The sequence below is a fragment of the Anolis sagrei genome, chromosome 2, assembly GCF_037176765.1.
Source record: "Anolis sagrei isolate rAnoSag1 chromosome 2, rAnoSag1.mat, whole genome shotgun sequence".
In the NCBI taxonomy this organism is placed as follows: Eukaryota; Metazoa; Chordata; class Lepidosauria; order Squamata; family Dactyloidae; genus Anolis; species Anolis sagrei.
This window is the reverse complement of record NC_090022.1, coordinates 33,089,416-33,114,226: the sequence shown is the minus strand read 5'-3', so window position 1 is coordinate 33,114,226 and position 24,811 is coordinate 33,089,416. Positions and strand designations below refer to the sequence as shown.

The 24,811-nt window shown below is 40.8% G+C and overlaps 1 protein-coding gene across 1 annotated transcript in view; it reads right to left on the bottom strand.

Moving 5' to 3' along the window:
- Positions 1-24,471, bottom strand: part of SYNPR (synaptoporin) — a 211,608-nt gene extending 187,137 nt beyond the window's left edge. Inside the window, exons 1-2 of the mRNA XM_067463447.1 lie at positions 24,280-24,471; positions 24,107-24,172 (exon numbers count right to left, since the gene is read on the bottom strand). Of these exons, the coding sequence (XP_067319548.1) occupies positions 24,107-24,172; positions 24,280-24,297 (84 nt within the window). The 5' untranslated portion in view covers positions 24,298-24,471. The remainder of the gene's footprint in view (positions 1-24,106; positions 24,173-24,279) is intronic.
- Between the last annotated feature and the right edge of the window lie 340 nt (positions 24,472-24,811).

Below are 24,811 nucleotides of genomic sequence, written 5' to 3'. Positions count from 1 at the left end.
TTTGAGTCCACTTTGCCATATAATCCAGTTCAATGTGGATTTTATACAGCTGTGTGGAAAGAGTCTCAGCCTCCAGAGTTGCAGTCCCAACACTCAAATCACTACATCACACTTGATCTCCAGATAGCATATAAGATCCAAGCAAGCAATGAGTCCAAACAAGTCAAGATCCAGAGCCAACTTTAAATTATGGTAACTTAAAGATGGTTTACAAAGAGGCATGGGCAAACTGAGGCCTGGGGGCCAGATATAACTCCCTGGGTTATTACCTCAGACCCTTCTCATTTTCCCTGTCATCTTGGCATAAGGACATGGTGGCCCTGCCACATCCTTATGCCAACAACACAAGGGAGGAAGGCACAAAGCATCTGAAAGCCCTCTGGAGTGCTCTCAGCTACTGCACATCTCGCCCTCCTCCCAGCATAAGGATGATGAGAATGGTCCCATCCTCATGCCAGGAGGATGGCTTGAGGAAGGTAGACTGCAGCAGAGAGCCCTCCGGAGCACTGTCAGCCACCACCTGTCTTGTCTCCCTCCTGGCATAATGTCCAGAGGACAGCCTAAGGATTGCGGGGGGGGGGGGGGATCAAGAGGAGGATCAGGAGGGTCAGGGCAGTCGCCGCATGTCTTGCCTTTCTCCCAGCAGCCCCATCCTTATGCCAGAGGATAATCTGAGGATGGCCCAGGCTCTGCCCTCCTGGCCTTGCCCTCTCCTGGGACCTCCCCCACCCAGGCCCACCCCACCCAGCGTGCATCCAGCTCCCCTTCCTCCTGGCCCAGACCTCCTGGCCCAGCTCGCAATGCAGCCCCAAGGCAAAAAAGTTTGCCCATGCCTCTTTACAAATCTCTATTTTTAAACCACTTTGTTCAGATGGAAGGTGAAACTACCCATTTCCAATTTTGTTTAGTAGCTCAAATAAAAAGGGAAGGAAACTGGCAGCATGAACTAGCATACTGAATACTTTTAAAGCCATGAATCATATGGTCTAATTTTTGTGAACTGCCTGAACACATTGTGACATTATTGCCATACAAGAAGATTTGCAAAACTACATGTGGGCAGTTCATGAAATGATATTTCATGAAAATCTACTATACTTTATCTATGAGGCTGATTCTTTTTTTAAAAGCTGTTAACCACAGTATATTCCACTTTTCTTTTAGAAAAAGATTTTTACATGGAGGAGGGAGAGGATGCTAGAGTAGAAAGAGAAGGAGAATTGCCTTTCCATTGGAAACACTTATTTTGGACTTGAGTGATTGTCTGCTCAATTAGTGTTGGCATATAGATATTCTCATTAAGCTTATAGATATGAAATGTGAACAAGGGAAAAGCCACTGGCTACATCTGACAAAGCATGGGGAAAACACAAAGAAATGAAAATGCATTATTGCCAACCTTCAGAGACTTTACTTCCTTCAAATATGAAAATTAGTAATATTCCACAATACTTTGAGCTGTTTCAAAAATAGGGTTTGAACAACCAAGCACTACAATTTGTAAACAAACAAATGAAATTTCTATTCCCTTATGTAGACACTCACAACAGACCCCCAATTCTCATTTGTAACAGAAATATATGACTCTATAATTCTACAGATATCCACTCCACCGAAGGAACACTTGTACCCTAAGGTGCTATATATCCTCCAACATTTCACAGATGAAACTGGGACACATGACGCCAAACAATATTAGCCAAGATGGCAAAAGTCATTAATGAGGAAGAAGATACACACTAGGAAAGGCTGCAGAAGTGTGCTTTTCTCTGAACCTACTGGGAATGGCAAGATTTCACCTTCTCCTCTTTCGAGTTAATTGAGTGTAAAATACTGTTTGCATTCTAAACTCAATTTGTAGCAGTTGAAAGAAGCAGAAGACAAAAAGGATGGGGACCAAAGGAGGGAAAAGAAACTGGGGCCTCTTCTACACAGCTATATAAAATCCACATTATCTGTTTTGAATTTGATTATATGGCAGTGTAGCCTTTTTTTTTCTTTGATAACCTGGATTATCTGACAGCATAGAAGTGGCCTAAGATATTTTTTAAATCATCTGAAAAAAATAAAATTTAAAAATTAAGAGGCAAAGTATTAATTGGGATTTTTCCTGCCACATTTGGAAGGTATGATGTCAATTCTGAACCAATCTGGTTTTACCATCATAAAGGAACAATGCAGTTCACAATGCAAAACTGCACTGCTAATTTTTCATTTTGTAGTATTATTAGGAAAAACACTGATCTCCTAACATTTAATGTATATTCAACATTTCACTTAAAATATTAGATTCCTATCTTGCTTTCCTTTGTTCTTTTGCTCCAGAAGTTCTTGTTTGCTCAATGCGTAACTGATGAGTTGTATCTTTTCTCAAATCAAAAGTCACAGATTTTCTTGCTCCTAGCAAAACAGACACTTAAGCTTTGCAGCAGTAGAGACTCCCCAGTGTTTTAGACATGTTCTATGCCAGCTAAAATATTTGAAGTGGAATTATGGCAATAAATCAGATCTCTTTAGATAATCCAGAAAACTATTGTTTGATGATTTAATGTTTGATATGCAGTGATGAGAACTTCTAATGTTTTGAGATTTTATAAAGTTCTTTTGTCACCAATAAATTAAGGATGGCATTAAGTATTGCCGTTACTGACTCATAACTAGGGGCCCTTCTACACTGATATATAAAATCCAAATTATCTGCTTTGAACTGGATCATATGGCAGTGTAGACACAGATAATCCAGTTCAAAGCAGATAATATGGATTATCTGCTTTGATAATCTGGGTTATATGGCAGTAGAAAGGGCTCTAGCATAACATATCTGTACTTCAGTGTATTGAGTAAGAACACACATTTTTGTTGTAAAACTGTAAATACTACCATAGCCCATCCTCAGAGCCAGAAACAAAGATGTTTACATGAAAGGCCTGGGTTTAATCGAGTATAGGGCAACTGGAGACTGACTCCCACATAGTCCTGGAACTACCCAGAAGTCAGTTCTCACAGCCCTCCTTATTGTCATAGAAGGCAACCATGCCCTGTAAATAGGGTCAGTACAATCACATCTAGCAAAATTAAACTGAAATACCTGATTCGCTGACACTTTGCACTAAATGGTCCTCTCCTGATGCTCTCAGGTTGCCTGCACCTGAATCATGTTCACCTTTATGGGTGATAACTAGAAATCTTAACTTTATCATTACATTCAAATGCAATGTAAATGAGCTTGGCAGCACAGAGGTGCCATAAATCCCCAATGACCTACTTTTAAGAAAATTGATCAATAGGTGAACTGAAAGACTTCTTATCACTCAGAAGTGGTGTATGTTTATGTGGGGGTCTGTAGAAGTGCATAATATGGCAGGTTAATGTCCAGAAAGAGAAGAGCAAGGTCTCTGTGTACAAGCGTCATCCTATACACAGCTGTAAGCCTTCAAGAAGCTTTACGATGTAGTCATCTACTAATGGAAAGAGACAATGCCTCCAGAACAGGAAAGAAGGTCACTTATTAAGTAAGTAAGGCATCATTTATTTGTTTATATAATTGCAGAGATTTAGGAAATGGAATCACAATCTAGTTATCTGCTAGTCAGAATTGTGTAATATTTGTAGTTTAGCATGTAGTAACCAAAAGAAAGAGTATTTATTATTAAACCCTACTAAATTCTCCAAGCAGCTAGCATTAAAGTTTAAATATATCAGGCCTGAAATCCACCAGGTCACCCATTATTTGTTCTAATCAGCAAAACTCCTCAGGCAGCCAAAATCATTAATAGCTGCCATCACCATACACATTCTTCCTTAACACTGACAATCTTCCTAAAACAGAATGGATGTAAGAATTTTTTTGATAAAGGTCAGCAGAACTTCAGCCCAATTTCTCCCAATTAGGAGTGATTGATAAAGATATGGGTCCATAACTGAAAGGATTATCAATTACTGACACCAGCTACATTCAATTTTGTCTAGTCAGATTCTTTCGATGTTATTGTTAATTTTGTTATTGCTTTTTTGAAGCTACTTTGGGATTTTAAAAATATTACATTAAGTATTACATTAAGCAGAACAGAACTAAACAGATAATCTGAATTCAGAGTAAATAATAGAGCAAACACATCCATCAAATGGGAGAGCGCAAAGGAGGGAGTAGGTTAGATTGGAATCACTCCACCCAAATTTGCATGCCACTATAACTATACAGGAAAATTGTATAAATTCAAACTTTTTCAGAAACAGGGCAGATTTGCAAATCAAAATAAGCCACAGTTACCATAATTTGTTGTATAAATCAGGGTCCAACCCCCAAAGGAGTCCTCTTAGCTCACAGTTGGGGTCCCGAAATATTTGGCAAAATAAAGTATTTGAACATCACCTAGTGGCGGTTTGAGACATTTACACAAATCTGTTGGGCAGTATTTACAATGAACTCTGCAGAAGATGCTTCAGCTGTGCAAGCCTTGCAAATGATGATCTACTATAACTAAATGTTTTGTTTTTATACCTTTTTATATATCTATATACCTGAGGTGATGTAAAGCTTTCTTCATCCGAAAGGGGTCGTGAATGGAAAGCTTAACAAGCCTCATCATAAACTATGAAGGATACAGGAGGCAACTGAAAGATTACAACCTTTCCTTCTGATTTCCCATTTATTTCCCTCTCAAGCCTTTTTTTCTGGCCCTGTTTCAGAGTGGGCAGCTGCAGAAATAAGCCACAGTTGTGAGTGAAACGAGTCACAATTTAAGCAAATCAGAATATGTAAATTAAAAACAAACCATGGGTTTTGGGCTACAATTTATGAATGGTTAACAAATCCTTGCTTCTTAGCATTTGTGTATTGCTATAAGCTAGAGTTCAACAATGTAACCCATGGCTTGCGGTGATGTGGAACTTCTGCCACTACTTGGCTGCCATTAAAAGTTATGCAACGTCTGTAAGGTAGAAACTGTGGGTGACAGTGGAAGCTCATGCCGTTTCTGGATTTGAACCTGTGACCTTTTGGCCAGCAAGTCAGCAGCTCAGCGGTTTAACCCACTGCACTACCGGGGGCTCCATGACCAACAGGAAATACCAAAAGTGTTTGGTGGGTATTGATCTTGAGTTTTGGAGTTGTAGTTCACCTACATCCAGAGAGCACTGTGGAATCAAACAATTATGGATCTGGAGCAAACTTGGCACAAATACTCAAGATGCCCAAATATGAACACTGATGAGGTTTGGGGAAAATAGACCTTGACAGTTGGAAGTTGTAGTTGCTGGGATTTATAGTTCACCTACAATCAAAGAGCATTCTGAACCCCACCAATGATAGAATTGGACTAAACTTCCCACACAGCACCGCAATTCCTTGAAGGGACTTGCTGGCATGAGCCTCCCTCCAACTTTGCACGCTCTCCCTTGCCCACATATGCGCACCACACTGCCATGCGCTGTGCACGCCTGCTCTCTCCTTCCCATTTGGAGTCTCAGAAACAGCCCTCCACTTGGCTGAGATACCGGCCAATCACAGCGGAGGAGGGCTTTTGGTGGGGGGATTTGCTGTCTGCTTCCAAAGAGAAAGAGAGGATAGGTGGAGAGAGCTTCAGTCTTCTCTGCCAAGGAAGTTCCTAAGACCATCAAAAACATATGTTTTCTAATGGTCTTTGTCAACCCCTCTGAAACCCCCTTGTGACCCCCCCCAGGGGTCCCGACCCCCAGGTTGAGAAATGCTGCACTAGAGAAAGTACACCCAAATTTACCCTCTGAGAAACATGTTTACCCATGTTAAAATGGGGACATAGCTTGAACCAGGAAGGATTTGCATTCCAAATCATAAAGGCCTTGCTGCTACCACTCATAACAATTGCTATGTGATGGTGAGTCACATAGTACATCCTCTAGTGTTAAATTGAGTATATGTGAAGTCCCTAGAATATCTTGGTCCTACACTATTTAAAACATCAAAATTACCTCCTTCAACAGAGTCTGGAAATGAATGCATGAAACAAGAAAAACAGAAGTGAATTATTGTTGCATACTCTAGTCAGCCCATGTTAATTTAGCAACTTCTCAATATTCTGGTTGAGGCTTTTTAAACCTATTGAAATATATGAAAACCTTTATCCCACCCCATTCAATGAATACATTTCTTTGCAGAGCACAAGAAAATGATGAACATGAATCTTCCCCAAGCAAAAAAATAGTTTAGAATATTCATTCTCTATGTGTTATACCAACCCAAAGAGGATATTTGTGTTCCTAGAATACAGTATTGCTCTAATTTTTCCATTGCTTATGCTGATTTATGCCGAAAGTTGAGGCTTGTCAGCTCTGATTATCTGAAGACTGCCATGATATGATTCCAAAATAAGTTTCAGCTACAGATGGGAAGATAAATACACTGGCATTATCTGTACATTAAAGGCAATTTCTGCCTCAAGACAAAGTGAAATGCATATTAAAGAGGGTAAGGAGAACAGAAAGAATTGAGTAAAGGCAACATTGAAGAGGAAAGATGTTTTACCCAGATGTAAGAAAATCACGAGTTGATCCACTAACTGCCTTCTGCTTGTTTTATTTTTGCTTACCATTTTCTTTCAAAGATAGCTATTTAGATCAAAAGCTACATGCCTGTCAGGTTTTATTTAAGTCATTAACAAGCATTTAAAAATTAGTAAAACTGATCTCTCAAGGCTCACAACAGAATCACAACTTTTATTATAAAAAAACACAGCCCACTTCTTCAAAATTCTAGACACATTTAGCTAAAATTGAGCCCCACTGAACACAGTGGGATTTGCTTCAGAGGAAAATTGCTTAAAATTGTCCTGCAGATGAAAATACTCTTCCAAAAAAAATAAAATGTGGGAGACTATGCTTATGTAGCATGCAAGGCCATCATGGCACACCATTATTGTTCTTGTTATGTTCTTTTGAGTTATTCTTCTTGTTAAATCCCTCCAATTTTAAGACTTTCTTAGCAGGATTTTTTAAGAGGAGGTTTGCTACTGCCTTCCTCTGAGGCTTAGCTATATGCCTGCAAGATGTGGACTATCTACTGACGTCACATGCAACTCCTAGAATGATTCCATCAGCGTTGCCTCTGAAAAATCCTGCAAATCTCTTGGAAAGACAAGAGACAAATGTCAACGTGTGGGAAGAAGCAAAAACCACCAGAACTGAAGCGATGGTCCTCCACCATCAACTCTACTGGACTGGCCACGTTGTCCAGATGCCCGACCACCATCTCCCAAAGCAGTTGCTCTACTCCAAACTCAAGAATGGAAAATGGAATGTTGGTGGACAGGAAAAGAAATTAAAGATAGGCTCAAAACCAACCTTAAAAACTCTGGCATAGACACTGAGAATTAGGAAGCCCTGGCCCTTGAGCACTCCAGTTGGAGGTTGGCTGTGACCAGCAGTGCTGTAGAATTTGAAGAGGTGCAAATGGAGGGTGAAAGAGAGAAACACGCCAAGTGGAAGGTGCATCAAGCCAACCCTGACCGGACCACCTTCCACCTGAAAACCGATGCCCTCACTGTGGGAGAAGATGCAGATCAAGAATAGGGCTCAACAGTCACCTATGTACTCACTGCCACTACACTGATCTTGGAAGACAATCCTACTCGGACAACAAGGGATTGCCTAAGTAAGTAAAGTAAATAAGCAGAGGAAGGCAGAACCTTTGACTTCCAGAGTCACAGCCCAACACTTAAATCATTTTACCATGCTGGTTCTTATTTTTGAAATCCAGAATCTTCCAAGTTCTAATCAAGTTCCAAGCAATTAGAAATGTCTACATCTTTTCAGACTATAATGCACATATAACCACTTGGGTTGATTCTATCTGTTTTTGTAATATGGGAACATCATCATGGCTGATCTAGAACAATGCTTTCTTAACTCCTGCACCCTCTCCTCTACCTGAGGTGCATGGATAGTATCTTGATAATTTGGATTCATAGAAAAGACTCATAGAAAATATTCCATAAGCATTTCAACAAATTCAACCCCACCATCAATCTAAGTCTAGAACTATCAATAGAACAACTCTACTTTCTGCACACAACTGTACAGCTACACAATTTCTGGGCACCATGCTATATCACAGATCCATCCCACAATTACATGTCTCCAGTTTCCACCCCAAACTCATGGAAATACAACAAGCATTTTCAAGCTACAGTACTTACCATATAAAGTAAAAAACAAAAACAAAACAACAACACAAAGACAAGAGTTGACCTTGGGAATAATCTATAACAGACTAAAGACAAGAAATATCAGAATCTCACCAGTGTCATATATAGCTCCCAAATGACTTATCAGACATATCATAAATGATCTATTGTGAACAATAATACTGCCCTCTCAAAGGCTCTTGGTGACAGCCCTTTACTTGCTTAAAGGCAGCTTATCACACAGGGGAACACCTCCGTGCCGTTTCACCAGCAAGTGTGACGAAGCAGCAGGCACAAGGGGTGACCCCCATCACATGGGGAAAGTGTCACCCAAACAAGGCAAAAGCATGCTGGCTCCATTTGGGCCAGCACAACACAGAAAAGGCCTCTGTGAATTGGGGGGAAACATCTAAGATTAGGGTGGTGCCTCTGCCGGAAGTCATATAACATCATGTGATGGCTGGCATGGGGCTTCATCTCCAAAAAAGGCTCAAAGCACCGTGAGACACTTATTTTAGTACGTGTGATGAGGAGACCAAGCTGGGAAATGCACTTTGCTCATTGATGGGAGAGTCATTTCAAGGAGGAGCAAGATTTTACTGGATGTAAAAAAAAAGTACAATTCCACCTGCTCAGACTGGCTGGGACAATTCTGAGAATTGTAAAACAGGACAAATATTAACTTTTTCAAGCTCTGGCCATGCACCCTTAAGAAGATGAAAGATAGTCCAAGTTTCTTGACATGAGCTGTGATCCAGTAAGGAGGTGACCATCCAAAATTGGATGCAGGTACTATTGTGAATAAAGCCCATAGAAGGAAGATCCTAGCTTCTACCTATTTTTTGAGTTGGCAAAGTGCTTCCAATGCAAGTTTTAGGACATTGGGAGAAACAGTGTAGTTCAATTTTCTTTTGCAAAGGTGTTAATACAAGGCTTGGATTTGTGTTAGGAACTCAACTGTGAAGTTCCATTGCACTAAAAATGTAATGCTTCAATGTGTTACACAGAAGAGTCTAGCAAAGAAAAAGCACAACCCTGCTAACAAGAACAGCTACAACCAGCTCAATAAAAAAAAGAAACCAGCACTTTAAAAAAAAGAGAGCGAGAGAACTGGTCATATCACATGCCATTTAGCACTCAAAAAGAAACAGCTGTAAATCTGGCAATTAAGGGTATAATTGGACTGTTCTTTCTCAGTAAACGTGCCAATAGATTTTAACTGATGTAGAGTTTGCCACAGCAACATATAAAATGAGCCAAGGTTGCTAAATTCTTATTTTAAAATTGAAATTTCAGCTCCTCTGACATCTTAGTTGAGCCAGAAAAGTGAAGCTGGGATTTTATACTTCTTATATGGAATCACTGGGTTGTTGTAGGTTTTTCCGGGCTATATGGCCATGTTCTAGAGGCTTTTTCTCCTGACGTTTTGCCTGCATCTATGGCAAAATTACAACAGCACAACAACAGAGAGGAAACAAACAAGGACATCTAATCACCTCTCAGCAAAAGTTTGCCCCAGGCTCTGTCAGACCATTATATGCTAATCAAGGTGGTCAGTGGAAACATTCACACCTAGCTCCAGCAGACAAGAGTCCTTTGTCTCACCCTGGTCATTCCACAGATATATAAACCCACTTTCCTAGTTCCAACAGACCTCACTATCTCTGCGGATGCTTGCCATAGATGCAGGTGAAATGTCAGGAGAAAATGCCTCTAGAACATGGCCTGGAAAAACCTACAACAACCCAATAATCCTGTTTTAATTTTCTGTATATTTCTAGATTTTAAGTTTTAAGCTGCTTTATGTCTCCTGGTGGTGAGAGAAAGCGGGATATAAATAAACATAAACATAAACATAAACATAATAATAATAATAATAATAATAATAATAATAAAGCATCTTCTTCAGAGTTTGACTATAAACAATTCAAAACAGATTTGTGAAAATGTCTAAAACAGCCACTAGGTGAAGTTCAGAAAGTTTTTACTTTTGCCAGATTTTTTGGAACCCCAACATTGCACTAAGAGAAGCAGTGATCTATTGGCTGGTTCAAATAGAATTTTGTCACTTAGGCAATTAATAATGCTTTCCAACCATTCTCCAGCCTGTCTCTAGTAAAATGTCAGTACCTGAAAGTATATTTAATGTCAGGTTTTTAGTGTCACAATTCTATGATTTTTATAAGGACCTTTATCACGAGAAGGAACAGAAAATAAACTGGGAGAAAGGAGTCCACAGTGTTTTATTCTAATTTTTTGAAACAGTAATTTTGGAAGATTTAATAAGGCCAAAGTTCCTCCCAGGACAATCAAATAACAAAATGGGTTTTCTGTCTCAAGCAAGCTATCTAATCACTTTACAGGCATGTTACTGAGCACAGAGAAGGTATAAAAAAGCTATACACTCCAAAAGGTTGGGCTCCTTTCAACCCCATCCTTTATTTTATTCATATCCTTGCTACATATCAAGTTGTGTTTTCTTCCCAAGCTGAACTTTGCACAAATTTTGATTGTAAAAATTGAATATTTATATTCAGTTTACCTAATTTAAGCAGTGATTTTTCATTAAGACACACATTTCTCCTTATATTTTCAATTATATGCAGGTTAGAGATTTTTATTTAAATATAAGTGCAGTATTTTGTGAGCATTTTACTTTTTTTCTTCTTCAATATGGCCTATGACTCTTGTAACTGTATAAATACCTGAAGTGTGCAAATTTTATCATGAGTCTCAAATACATTTTTAATTGAAACTGTAAGACCCGTCGCAAACTAGGTTCCTGCGGGAGAAAACCTTGCTAGCATGTCCCTGACGTCATGAGACTCTGCCTCTCGCCCCGCCCCTTTCTCCGCCCCTTTCTCTTTGCCAGCGTGGTTTTTCCTTTGCTAGGGGAGCATTGCCCGCATTTTCTCTCAGTTGGCAGAATTCAACTGAGAGAAAATGCGGGCAATGCTGCCCTAGCAAAGGAAAAACCACGCTGGCAAAGAGAAAGGGGCGGAGAAAGGGGCGGGGAGAGAGGCGCAGGCTCATGACGTCAGGGACATGCTAGCAAGGTTTTCTCCCGCAGGAACCTAGTTTGCGAAGGCTCTAAAATTCAATTTATTTTCATCCCTAATAGTAGAACATTACTCCAATGAAAAGGCAGTATGAGAGCCATGGAAGTGATTCAGTCAATCTCAACCAAATTCGGCTAATTCAGGTTGATGTTTACTATCTCTGTTGTAAATTTGCCCGGTTAGTTTCCAAATCACAAGTTCACGATCTAAAGTGTTTTGGACACACTGGAGATCTAGATGTCACAAATAAGTTGGGGGAAAGGCACATATTCATACCTAATACCCTCTTATATGGAAAATGTCTAGACAACATGATGGAAAGGGTTGGGAATTGTTTTTTGATAGCAATAACATGGATCTGTGGCATCGATCTCACTGATACTTTCCAATCATGGTATTATATAATGGGATTGTGTGAGGTTACTAAAGTTTTCTTCCTTCATCCCTTTATATGTTTGTTAGATTTAGCTATAAGTAGCAGACTTTGAAAAAAAGTGATGACTATTTGGGCTCTTGTTAATTGTCATGATATTGGTCTTAGAATCTTTCTTTTTTCCAAATGTTATATCTTTATGAATAGTCTAACTTAATATATTACTTGTTCTTCTTGTTAATGTAATAATTTGAGTAGTTTTCTGTTTATGAGAAGGGTGGAAAGAATATGCAAATGCTTGATGAAAATAAATGATATAAGGGCTCCATCAGCATCTTTCTTGGTTCTTTCCCTGTCCTCAAAAAGCACTGTTTTCCAAAGTCATATTACAAGCAGCTGCAGAAGAGCCAAGAAAGAACCCTGTAAGGCTATAGCCTCCAGATCCTTGCTTGTCTTATCCCCAGCTCCTAATACTGCAGGATGGACCACGGAGGGAAACCAGCAGAAGATGCTGGAAGGCTACAACTTCCAGAACTGTGCCTGCCTTCTGTCCAAATCTTCCTAAGATCACACAATGTGCAGGCATGAAAGAACCAGAAAAGGATCTTGGAAGGCTATAGTCTCCAGATCCCTGCCTGCCATCTCCTCCATCCTCTCAATGTCATGTGCCAAACATGTAAAGAGAGAATCAGCTGAGGATCCTGGAAGACTACAGCTTACAGGTCTTTACTTGTCTTCCCCTCATCATCTTGATGTCATATAGAGGCAGCCCCTTTCTTCACCTTGCTGTCAGGTGATTTCTCCCTCCACAAGGCTCCATCAGAAACTATGCAGCCTATTAGTGAATAAAGAAAATGATTAAATTATTTGTTATTTCTTGCAGGACAAATAATTTAACATAGCCCATCTCCAGTTTTTGAGTGTTTGTATTTCAGATAAGGAAATGCAATCTCCATCCACTCCAAGTGCCTCAGCATCATCGGATGTACAGTTTACTTCCTCAATGTGATTAATTAAAAAGAAAAACACCTCTAGGTTCTCTCTTTATATGTTCATGCATGCAAGTCTTAATTGCCAACCAGCATATTTATTTAAATTATGATGCACAAATGTAATTTGTTGCAAATCTAATTTGTATTGTAAAGTAAAGAAAATGCAATACTTTTCTTGATGGTTTTGTTGAGCAAACAAACTACTAAATGTAATTTCTATTAGACATCCTCATTAATTAAAATAATGTATCACTTACATCAGCAGCAAATCCATTGCGTTTTTCAAGACAGTTCTACTTGAGTCTGAAGATTTTGTAGAAACATAGTTAGAAGAGACCGGTTTCATCCAGGTCAGCCCTCTGCCACGCAGGAATATTTTGGGGGGGGGGGAATATCTGCACAGCAGATGCATACGCCATGCAGGAATACACAATTTGATGCTTTCCACATGAAAGAACCAGACTATATCACTTTGAATTATTTCGATTGACGATAGAAGCATCCTCTTCTCAAGTGCACTGTCATTTGTATTATCACTATCAGGACCATATTTGATGCTCTATGCTTGCCATGTTGACTGAACAAGCAAAATGTATCTTAATAATGATATTATATTTCTTTGCCTGACTGCTTGTTGTCTCTTCTTTGATGTACTTCTTAAAGTGTAGAGTGGGAGTCACTAAGAAGCTGTAGGAAACTGACCCACTATAAGGAGAGTCAAGTCAAACAAGCATTAATTAGAAATACTGAGCAGTCAACTATTTTAAAACTATTTTTGAAAATGTATTTGTATAATAGGTGCAAAGTAGAACACTGATTATGCAGATGTGAAAAAAAGCAAATGAAGTTTACAACCATTTTGTTTCCAAGTACAAATAAGCCACACTTCTGCATTTCAATTCAAGTAAAGAGTTCAAGCCATTCCAGACTGAACTGGGCCCAGGGGTGAATTACAAAATTAAGTTTTGGACCAAAAGGTAGCCCCACACACAACTTAGTCAAAATCCACAGACCCATAAACCCATGCCTATTGCCTTATCTTGACTTATGCAGGATACTGATGATAAGAAACCAAAAAGCCAATGAATCATCCTTGAAATGTCTGTTTAGAGCCATGGCTTCCTTCCACTGCTCTGAGTATCTTACACTATTCTGGATCAAAATTCCAGGGATTGCTTTGCAGGTGAATAGTAATAATAATAATAATAATAATAATAATAATAATAATAATCCTTTATTTGTACCCCGCTACCATCTCCCGAAGGACTCGGTGAGGCTTACAAGAGACCGAGACCAAATACAATAAAACATCAGCAACAACAACAACACAATAACTCAAAGAACAAAGCAATAACAATTAACAACACCCAATGATGCAATTATAAACAATGGCCGGGCCAATTGTAACAATTAAAATTAAAAGTGCTGGGCATGACAAGGTGGGGTGTTTGGAGGGGGGTGGGCATGCAGATATCCTGAATCTCTGATAAAGTGCATTGGGACATAGTGCTAGGAGTTTCCTTATTCTGGAAAGGCACACTGGAACAACCACATTTTCAAGCTCCTCCTAAAGATTGTATGTGAGCATGACAGATTAAGAAAGAAATATCCCCTACTTGCTTCACCTAATAAGACAGCAGTCCATGGTCTCTTTCTCCATTTGAAATGCCCCATCACAGACTGCTTGAATTTCCTCAGAAACAGGTGAAATGTTCTTGTCTTTTCTCACCCCGGCATAGACACGGCCATGGAAGCATGTCTTCTTCAAAGTATAAATGGTGAGCTTCAGGTTTAATACTCACTTGTATCTTCTCATCATGTCTAAACCAATACTCAGCAAAAGTATGATAGCTGGGAGTCTACGAACCTTACACTGGTAGCACAACATGCGTCAGAATTGATGAATGGACTGTTCCTAGCTGTTGGGGCTGCTTTCTTCGAAGGGCAGAAAGTGTGCTGGGGAAGGTTTTTACAAGGCCCTAGTGCAAACAGAGTGGCAGGAACCGGATTTTCCCCCTTCTCCTCTTCTTCTGCTGTGCAACCAGCGTAGGGTCCCAGCTATCATATTTTGCCTAATACACTCTCATAAATAGATGTGCAGCTCTTTCTGCATATGGTGATATTCTCCAGGAAAGATCAGGGAAATAATTTGAGTGTATTTCTTCATCCAGCATTGTCCCTTGAAACTAGGAGTATAAATCTCTGGAAAATTTCATGTTGTTGTGCAATAACTGATCATGCAACTATTCTTTTCTCCTCAATGAGAAAAAAATCCCTGATAACTTAAATTTTCAAGAACTACTCATAGTTCGATATTTGTTCTGAGAAAATATCCATAAATGGGGGTTTATCCACAGCAAATAGCATGTTTGATGCAAAAATGTTTGTTATGCAGGTTAATTCTTTTTGCAGATTAAACACTCTGTGGAACATTTTGTGGGCAGAGAAGCAACTAGCAGCAACACTACTGCTGTTCTCTGTATGATGTTGTTGTGATGTTAATTATTTCACTTCCTTTGTATCCTTTTATTAAACTGTTGTATCACCAGTTTAATACATGAAGATGCAGGTCAACTTTGAAAATGTTCCAGGATTCACTGCAGGTTCCAAAACTCATGAGACTGATTCTCTAAGGTTATGGTCGTGACTGCCATTCATGAGGTCAAGCCACATAAGAAAATAAACAGAGTAGCACAAAATACCAAGTGGTTCACCTCCTGCTTTGAGGGGGGGGGGGAGAGAGAAGGGGATGAGGAGGGACAACACCAACGACAGGGAGAAGAGCCTCAGAGGAAAACAGTGCTGGATAAGGCAAGCAAGAAGCCTCTGAACAAATCTTACCATTTGTTATAGGTTTCTCTTAGACTTGCCACAGTCAGAAACAACTTGGTGGCAAACAGCAGCAACAACCATGTATGACATTATAATAATGAGCTCTAGTAACTTCCATATAATACAAAACAAAATGCAGCTCATAGGATTCAAAGGACAACAATCCCCCCCCCCCCCCATTTTTTCCTAAACCAGTCACTCATGGTCACGAGAGTCTTTCCTCCTTGCCCAGACAGCAAGAGACTTCATATATTCCAGTAACTCCAGAAGTCTCAGTATGTAGATCAGGGATCCTCAAACTAAGGCCGGATATGGCCCTCCAAGATCAGTTACCCGCCCCTCGCTCAGGGTCAACCTGAGTCTGAAATGCCTTGAAAGCACACAACAATAACAACAACAACAATCCTATTTCATCAGCCAAAAGCAGGCCCACACTTCCCACTGAAATACTAATAAGTTTATATTTTAATGGTTCTTAATTTTAATTATTGTATTGTTTCTAAGTGGTTTTTTTGCACTACAAATAAGATATGTGCAATGTGCATAGGAGTTCATTCATGCTTTTTTCAAATTATAATCCAACCCTCCAACAGTTTGAGGTACTGTGACCTGGCCCTCTGTTTAAAAAGTTTGAGGACCCCTGATGTACAGCCTTGATGTACAATAGCTTTACATTGGTATACTATAGAATAAATAAAGATCCAAATTCACCTGCTGCAGCAACAGACAGACATTCACTTGCTGTTCAATGGAAGTGATTACCCTGACCAAAAAGCGGTTCTTTCACTGAAATTAGTCCTATTCAGTCATCAGCTTTTGTTAAAGCAATACAGTAGTGGTTTTCAACCATGGAGTAGGACTGAGTTATCAATTGTGCAATTGCTCTAAGTCCCAAACTGAAGGAAAAATGATGTAGTTTGCTGCTGGCAGTAATGCTTTCTCTTTCCCAATCACTTCCTGAATTTCCCGATGATTCTGTGGTCATCGCCATTTTTGTAGGTTTCTTGAGCAACTGAGTAAAATGCATGGGGTCAGAGTGATAGTCTCTCTGAAGCTGTAAGCCTAAAGCTAGGTTCTTGTGTGAAAAGTTGTGTATTTTGTATTTTCTATATTTAATTTCCATTCTACTGTCGTAATACAGTAGTATGGAAATTAACACAGTTCTGATAGTGAATCTCCTTTTTACAAAGGATTTTTTATTCTTACTCAGTCCCTGAATTTTTTACTTGTTTAGATAAGATGTGGTAAAGGAAGGCTAGAGAAACAAACCATGTTCGATGCTCAGTTGCAACAGGATGTCTGTAATAAATCCAGGTGTGAGAAAGTGAGATTTTCCTGTATCCAGTCCTACTATAGCCATGTGTACCTACATACAACAGGCAAAGTAGAAAGCAGCTGCCTCTGAAATCCTTAACTGCACATGTTTGAATGACAAAACATAAAGTACAAGAGCATATATGTTTGCCTCTCCAGTTGCCTCCAACATGTTAAAAACATAGATTAATAAAATTTGCTACCAACACAGAAATCATAAGAAAATGGGAAACTGAATGAAGAAAAGTAATTGCTGGACAGATTCTGGAAGAAGCTTTCAACTGGTAACTAGAAAGCTGGAAATGTTTTTGTTTACTTGTTTCTTTTCACATGCATATATTGCTAGTTTTGAATACAATTTCAGTGGAACATGTTTGCAGAGCTCTTCTATTTTGGATGCAGCAATCTTTCTGCGTTATTTGTACCTCTAGTACCAAAGGTTCTTTTTAAAAAGTGCACAAAGGAGGACATAATCTTGAAATTGTTCTAACCATGGTTGGCCAGTCTAGCCAAGGCCTTTTCTATGTTGTTATTACATAGAAAACATCAGTAAAGATCCAAGAATAGAATTTAAAGGAACACAATGATAAAATCCATGTAAGTAGAAATCCTTCTTTCCTGGGATATTTAATCACATGGAAATCTGTAATCTCATAGCCAAAAACAATTACAACTTCTATGTAGACCTTCCCAATTATCAAGAAGAGGTCCCTATTTCCAGCATCCCCAGCACTTTCTATACACGTACAAAAAAACCCTCCTTATATAGTAATATAATAATAATAATAATAATAATAATAATAATAATAATAATGTTTTATTTATAGACCACCCTATCACACCAAGAAGACTCAGGGTAGTTTCCAGCTCATATGGCAAGCATTCAATGCCAACAAAGAAATATATCAACAAATTACATCAAAATGAGATACAAAAGACAACATAAAATATAGAGCTACTGAAAAATCCACATTTTTCCACACTCCATTTGCTCAAGAGCCCAGACACCACCAAGAAAATGAGAAGAGGCACAGCGGTTATTCATGTAGAGTACGTGACCTTCGAAATTTTAGAGGAAAATATGGTCACATGTACAAACATGTTTCAAGATGTTGCATTTAACACCAAGTGTACATCGGGACAAAAATGATTCTCAAGGTAATATGTCCTCAAAGAGTTTTGCATATATCATCATCAGTTGCACACACATCTAGAAGTACAAAATATGTGTAAATGCACACATATATGCAACACATGTATATATTACATAATTTCCTAGCTGTTCAACATTAGAGGGAATGTGATTAATCCTCCATGACATGCTCTGAACTTTCCGTTCAGATAGGTTCTTCCTCCTTCTTCAGACCTACTGGCAATGGATGTCATTTGACCTGCAGACTTCACTCTGAATAAGGATCAGAGAAACAAACACTGACATTATTCCACCAACCAATTATCTGCCTCAATTTACTGCTCAGACTCAGAGACTACTCTGCTAAATGTATCACAAGAGGAAGCAGGCAAAGGAAAAGGAAAGATTTGACAGAGATGAGGAAGGAAAACCCCTTCATTTAATTGTTTTGTACATAAATGAACCAAAGTAATTAAAAAAAGCCAGAAACTGGGATTGAATACACTATTTATCTGGTTAAAAGAAACTGGAAGAAGGCTCAAAAGGTGAGAAGGATAGAGAAGTAAACCCATTTACTGTGTTTTGTACAGACTGGCAGTACAGCAGAGCAAATCAGCATACAGGGCAGTTGTGATAAATCTATAAGGATGATTCCCAATTCAACATTTCATTACTCTTTTTCCAGCTAATTGCTATATACCCCATCACATGATGACAGTTTGGGAAACCTATCTCTCCCTCTCTCAATTTCTGTATCCACAAGCAAGGATGAATCCCAATTCAACTCCACATTATTATTTCTTCAGTTAATATATACAGGCAGCCCCCAGGTTACAAACGTTCGACTTACGTATGACTCATTGTTAAGAATGGGGACGAGACAATTAAGAGAAATGAGAGAAATCTACCACTTGGAAGGGAAATTCACTCATAGAAAGGTTATCATGGGGAAAAGGTATTGCCATTGAAGTTTCCTCACCAATCCTTGTTTCTACAACAAGCCAAATTTTCCAAAATCCAGTTATCACAGGAACAGAAAATGAGGTGAAATCTTCTGAATAGTGGCACAGACAATTAAAAAAACACCCCCATGGGGGTGTTAACCCTCCCCTATGCTACCCAAAGCTAGATAGCTTGATAGACATGGAGATATACTTTGAAAATGTACCCATCCCTCCTTACAAACAAATTCAGCTTAAGACCAAATAAGCAGAACCTATCTTGTTCATAACTTGGGGAATGCCTGTATACACCATCTCTCTCTTCCAATTCCTGTATTTCTTTTTTAATATTTGTATTTGTTTTTTAACACTTACATCAACAACATTCAATATAAACCGTATAAATAATAATATGCATTTTACAAACAATTAGACCTACCACCCAGGCCTGAACAAGTATCATTTCCTCCTTCACCATAAATATATAAATAAACAAATGTCATATCCAGAAGTCCTGTCCAACAAGGTTGTATTGTCTTTCCTTGTCACTCTTTAAAATGTATTTAATGAAAGCTGAATCCAGTTCTGACAAATTATCAATATAAATGAGGGTGCTTACAGGGAAAATTAAAAGATCAGAATTTGATTCAATCCCTGTCTTCACTTCACACTTTCCACTATTCCCAGCTTCATCAACAACAATTTCTGCACAGACTGGCAGCACAACAAAGTGGATTGGCATGCAGGCCATCAGGAAGGGACAGGTGTGATGAAGCAGCATGAACGGATCCCAATTCAACATCCCAGTAATCTTTTTCCAAGTAATTGCTAGGAAAAGGATACACCATCAAATGCTTACAGTTTGGGAAACACATCTCTCTCTTCCAATTCCTGGACTCTAGTGGCATCACACTTTCCACCATTCCCATCTTCATCTACAACCATCACCATCTGACCATTAAACCTGTATGCCAAGCTTTCTAGAAGAAGTACCTTATATGCTAATGTATAAGTTAAGGGCAAGTTTGGGGGATACACATATATTTTGATATGATGAGCACAAGATAAATGGAGGGTCATTCTTCAGAGAAGGATAAGCACCAGTTCCACCTCAGAGGGCCAGCCAATGCCACCATTTTTCCACCCAGACATTCAAAAAGGCCAAAAGAAGCACCATGTCAGAAAGAGTAGAACGGGTCAGTGCTTTTTTTAGGTTCTCGAGATGGGTTAATCTCTTACCCTTTGCATTGTATTCCTTTTAAAATAAGAGTTAAGGTCCAGTACTCACACTGACTTGTGGATAAGTCGAGCCTGGTTTTTGGGGTTGATTAAAGTATACAAACATACATGAATACATAGGGTACATTCGATACCGTATTCGCATAACCTGACCTGAGTTTTCAACAAATATTTCCACACTTGCCTAAGAGTGTTTTGGACTTCAACCTCCACAATTCCTAACAGCCTCATATCCCTTCCTTTCCCCCCTGGAGGGGCCAAGTTTGCCCATGCCTGCTATATAGGGTATATTGGTAAAAGAGAGAGAGAGAGTATGTGTCTATTTGAAAGGAGATTATTATCCAATCAGGAAACATTTCTAGGAAGAGGTTGGAGCCCCTTTGAAGTTAATCTTTCAGAAAAGCAAAGGTTGCCAGCTGAGGGGAAAGATTTAATAAACGGGGGAGGGAGGGGAGAGGAAAAAAAACTTTGGATGAGGAGAGAGTTTGCCTGCCCCCTAGGCTATTCCCCAATTAGGAAATAACAGAGAAATATTTTGGGGAGAGGTTGGGGCCCCTGGAAGTTCTCCTTTGGAGAAGCCAGGAGCTCTCAGGCCCCTTCCACACAGCTGAAAAAAATCCCACATTTTCTGCTTTGAAATGGGATATATGACAGTGTGGACTCAGATATCCCAGTTCAAGGCAGATATTGTGGGATTTTCTGCTTTGATATTCTGGGATATAGGGTTGTGTGGAAGGGCCCTCAGAGACAGAAGGGAAAAACCTGGAGCTTTTTTTTTTTTAATAAAGGAGAAAAACAAAGACAGAACTACATTTGGTTAGAGAGAGTTTGTCTCTATAGGCAGCCCCTAAGTTACAAACAAGATAGGTTCGGTTGGTTTGTCCTTAAGTTGAATTTGTTTGAAAGTCGGAACAGGTGCATTTTTAAAGTGTAACTCCAGCCAAACACTATAAGGGTATTAATCTTTCCCTATGCTACCTCTGTGGTGTTTGTTTTGCTGTCTGTGCCTGTGTTTAGAAGATTTCACCTCACTTTCTGTCCCTGCGACAAGAGGAACTTGAAAAAAGTGGCTTGTTGTGGAAACAAGGATTGGCAAGAAAGCTTCAGTGGAGACATTTTTTCCCTTTTTTAACTCTTTCAAGGGTGTGTTGTCGAAGACTTTCATGGCTGGAAATGCTGGGTTGCTGTGAGTTTTCTGGGTTGTATGGCCATGTTCCAGAAGCATTATCTCCTGATGTTTCACCCACATCTATGGCAGGCATCCTCAGAGGTTAAGGGGTGTTGGAAACTAGGCAAGTGGGGTTTATATTTTTAAAAACTCTAAAATCAGGCCAGTAAAAAAAGAGCAACACTCAAAAAGCAGGGAAATTCCAGACAGGAATCAATCACGGCCAGCAAACACCTCCCAACAAAAGCTTTTCCCAATCAGCAACCAGCCAGGCTTTGAAGCTGCAAGGCCATTAAATGCTAATCAAGGTGGCCAATTGCAACATTCACACTTGCCTCAAACAGACAAGAGTTCTTTCTCCCACCCTAGACATTCCACAGATATAGAAACCTTATTTGCCTAGTTTCCAACAAACCTCACAACTTCTTAGGATGCCTGCCATAGATGTGGATGAAATGTCAGGAGAGAATGCTTCCAGAACATGGCCATACAGCCCAGAAAACTCACAGCAACTTTCAGGGGTGAATTTCCCTTCCTGGAGGTAGATTGCTCTCGCTTCCTATTGTCTCTGCCTTGTTCTTAACTATGAGTCCTTTTTAAGTAGGATGTTTGTGACTCGGGGGCTGCTTGTAATAAAAATATTATGTCTCCTCAGTTCATATGTAAGCACAGTTAGATCAGATAGTAGGCAAACTCTTCCAATTCCCGCTGATTTCCTTCCAAAGGAACTGAATTCCAGGTCAAGGCTGGTCCCTTGAGGTTTCCTTCTGCTCCCAATTGGGAAGAACCAATGCTGTAGAGTTATTCTGAGTCTGTGGCAATGCAGTTGGAACACCACCTTCAACTGCCACGGCTCAAATCACTGCAAATCATTTGTAAGTGAGATGGAGGATTGCCTGCCTTTGTCCGAGGCCCCTTCCACACAGCTGAATAAAATCCCACATTATCTGCTTTGAACTGGAATATAGTGGAGTGTGGACTCAGATAACCCAGTTCAATGCAGTTATTGTGGGATGTTCTGCTTTGATCTTCTGGGTTATATGGCTGTGTGGAAGGGTCCATAGAATCACTGAGAACTATTTCAAGGGAGAGTTTAGGGAGCCCCTTGGATGTCCCCTCCTTGAGAAAAGCCAGGCTTGCCCCCTCAGCCTCTCGAAAAATGTGGAGCAAAGTATAAGAGATTAACCCATCTCAGGAGAACCTAGACAAAGCACTGACCTGGTCTACTCTTTCTGACGTGGTGCCACTTCTGGCCTTTTTGAATGTCTGGATGAAAAATGGTGGCATCTGTTGGTTTCCAACAGACCTCACAACCTCTGAGGGTGCCTGCCATAGTTGTGGGCAAAATGTCAGGAGAGAATGTTTCTGGAACATGGCCATACAGCCCTGAAAACTCACAACAATCCATTGTGGCATTGGCTGGCCTTCTGAGTTGGAAATGGTGCTTCCCCCTCTCCACAGAATGACTCTTAGTTTATCTTGTGCTCGTCATATCAAAATATATACTTTTAGCCCCCAGACTTGCCCTGAACTTATACATGAGTATAGAAGGTACTTCATCCAGAGCAGCATTTCTCAATCTGGGGGTTGGGACCCCTGGGGGTCATCAAAGGAGTCACCAAAGACCATCAGAAAACACATATTTCTGATGCTTTTAGGAACCCCTATGGCAGAGAAGGCTGAAGATCTCTCTATATGTCCTTCTCTTCCTTTTTGGAAACAGACAGCAAATCCTCCCTCCAAAAGTCCTCCTCCACTGTGATTGGCTGGCCTCTCAGCCAAGGGGAGGGCTGTTTCTGAGACTCCAAGTGGGGAGGAATGAGCAGGTGTGCTTGGCACATGGCAGCATGGTGCAGGCGAAGGAGAGCGTGTGAGGCTGGAGGGAAGCTCATGCCAGCGAGTCCCTTCAAGGTATGAGGGTTCTGTGTGGGAAATTTGGCCCAATTCTATCGTTGGTGGGGTTCAGAATAGTCTTTGATTGTAGGTGAACCATAAATTCCAGCAACTACAAGTCCCAAATGTGAAGTTCTATTTTTCCCAAACTCCATTTGGGCATATTGAGTATTTGTGCCAGGTTTGGTCCAAATCTATCACTGTTTGAGTCTACCGTGCTCTCTGGATGTAGGTGAAATACAACTCCAAAGCTCAAGGCCAGTGCCCACCAAACCCTTTTCTGTTGGTCATGGGAGTTCTACATGCCAAGTTTGGTTCAATTCCATCATGCACTTTGATTGTTGGTGAACTATAAATCCCTGCAACTACAACTCCCAAATAAATGCCCCCCACAACGCCACTAGTATTCAAATTTGGACGTGTGAGGTATTTGTGCCACATTAAGTCCAGTGAATGAAAATGCACCATCCATATCAGATATTTACATTACGATTCATATCAATAGCAAAATAACAATTACGAAGATGCAGGCGAAACGTCAGGAGAGAATGATTCTGGAAGATGGCCATACAGCCCGAAAAACTTACAGCAACCCAGTTATGAAGAAGCGACAAATATAATGTTATGGTTGGGGGTCCCCACAACATGAGGAACTGTATTAAGGGGTCACAGCATTGGGAAGGTTGAGAAATACTGCTCTAGAGCTTGGCATACAGGTTTCAGGGTCAGATGGTGATGGTTGTAGATGAAGATGGGAATGGTGGGCTTGAACAGAGGAGGAAAAACAAGACAGGCGGGCGCAAGATCGCCCTCCACGCCAGAGAGATCCAATAGAGCCACTCCGGCCCAACTGGCTTGCAAAGCCACCCTCCAAACAGGACCTTTGGAGAACCACAACAGCAAGAGGGGATGGCAACGAAGGCTGAGCCAAGGCAGGGCAAGGTGCGCGCCTCTCTCTCTCTCTCTCTCCCTCTCTCTCTCCTGCCTTCGCCCGCCCCACTTACCCATTCCAGCACCCGCAGGAACGCCAAGGGCTCCTTCACCGCCTGGAACCTGCCTTTGGTGGCCAGCTGGAAGGCAAGAAGAGAGCAGGAGTCAAGGGCTGACCCGCGGGGAAAGGGAAGGGGAAGGGGAAGGGGGGCAACCTTTCTCTCCTCCTCCTGCTCCTCCTGCTCACCTGGTTGACGGTCTCCATGGCTGCCCGGCGCTTGGTTGGCGTGCAAACTTCAGCCCGGCGGGAGGCGGTGCCCAGGGGCCCCGAGAGCCACCGAGGAGGGGCTTCCAAGGCAAGGGGGGCGACGCAAGAGCCGAGGTGCCAGCCAGCCAGCCAGGCAGCTTGCGCGCATCCACCGCCCGAGAGCTGGGCGGAGAGGCAGCGAGGGAGGCAGGGAGGGGGTCAGGCGGGCGGGCCGGCGGGGGGGCTCTGCCAGCGCTTTCTCTTTCTCCCTCTCCCTCTCTCTCTCTCTTCAGGCGCTTCTTCTTCCCTCCCCGGAGAAGGAAGCAGGCGACTCCGCTCAAGAAGAAGCAGGGCAGCCCGGCGCTGGACTTGCCTCCTCTGCCTCTCCAAGAAGGGGAGCCTGGCGCCGCGCTCTCCGCCAGCGAGGGCAGGAGGAGAGAGAGATCAGCCCTGGCCCCGCCGCCTGCACTTCAGGCACTTCCTTCCACGCGCGCTTCGCTCTCGCCCAGAAGCGCACGGAAGAACGCCCTTG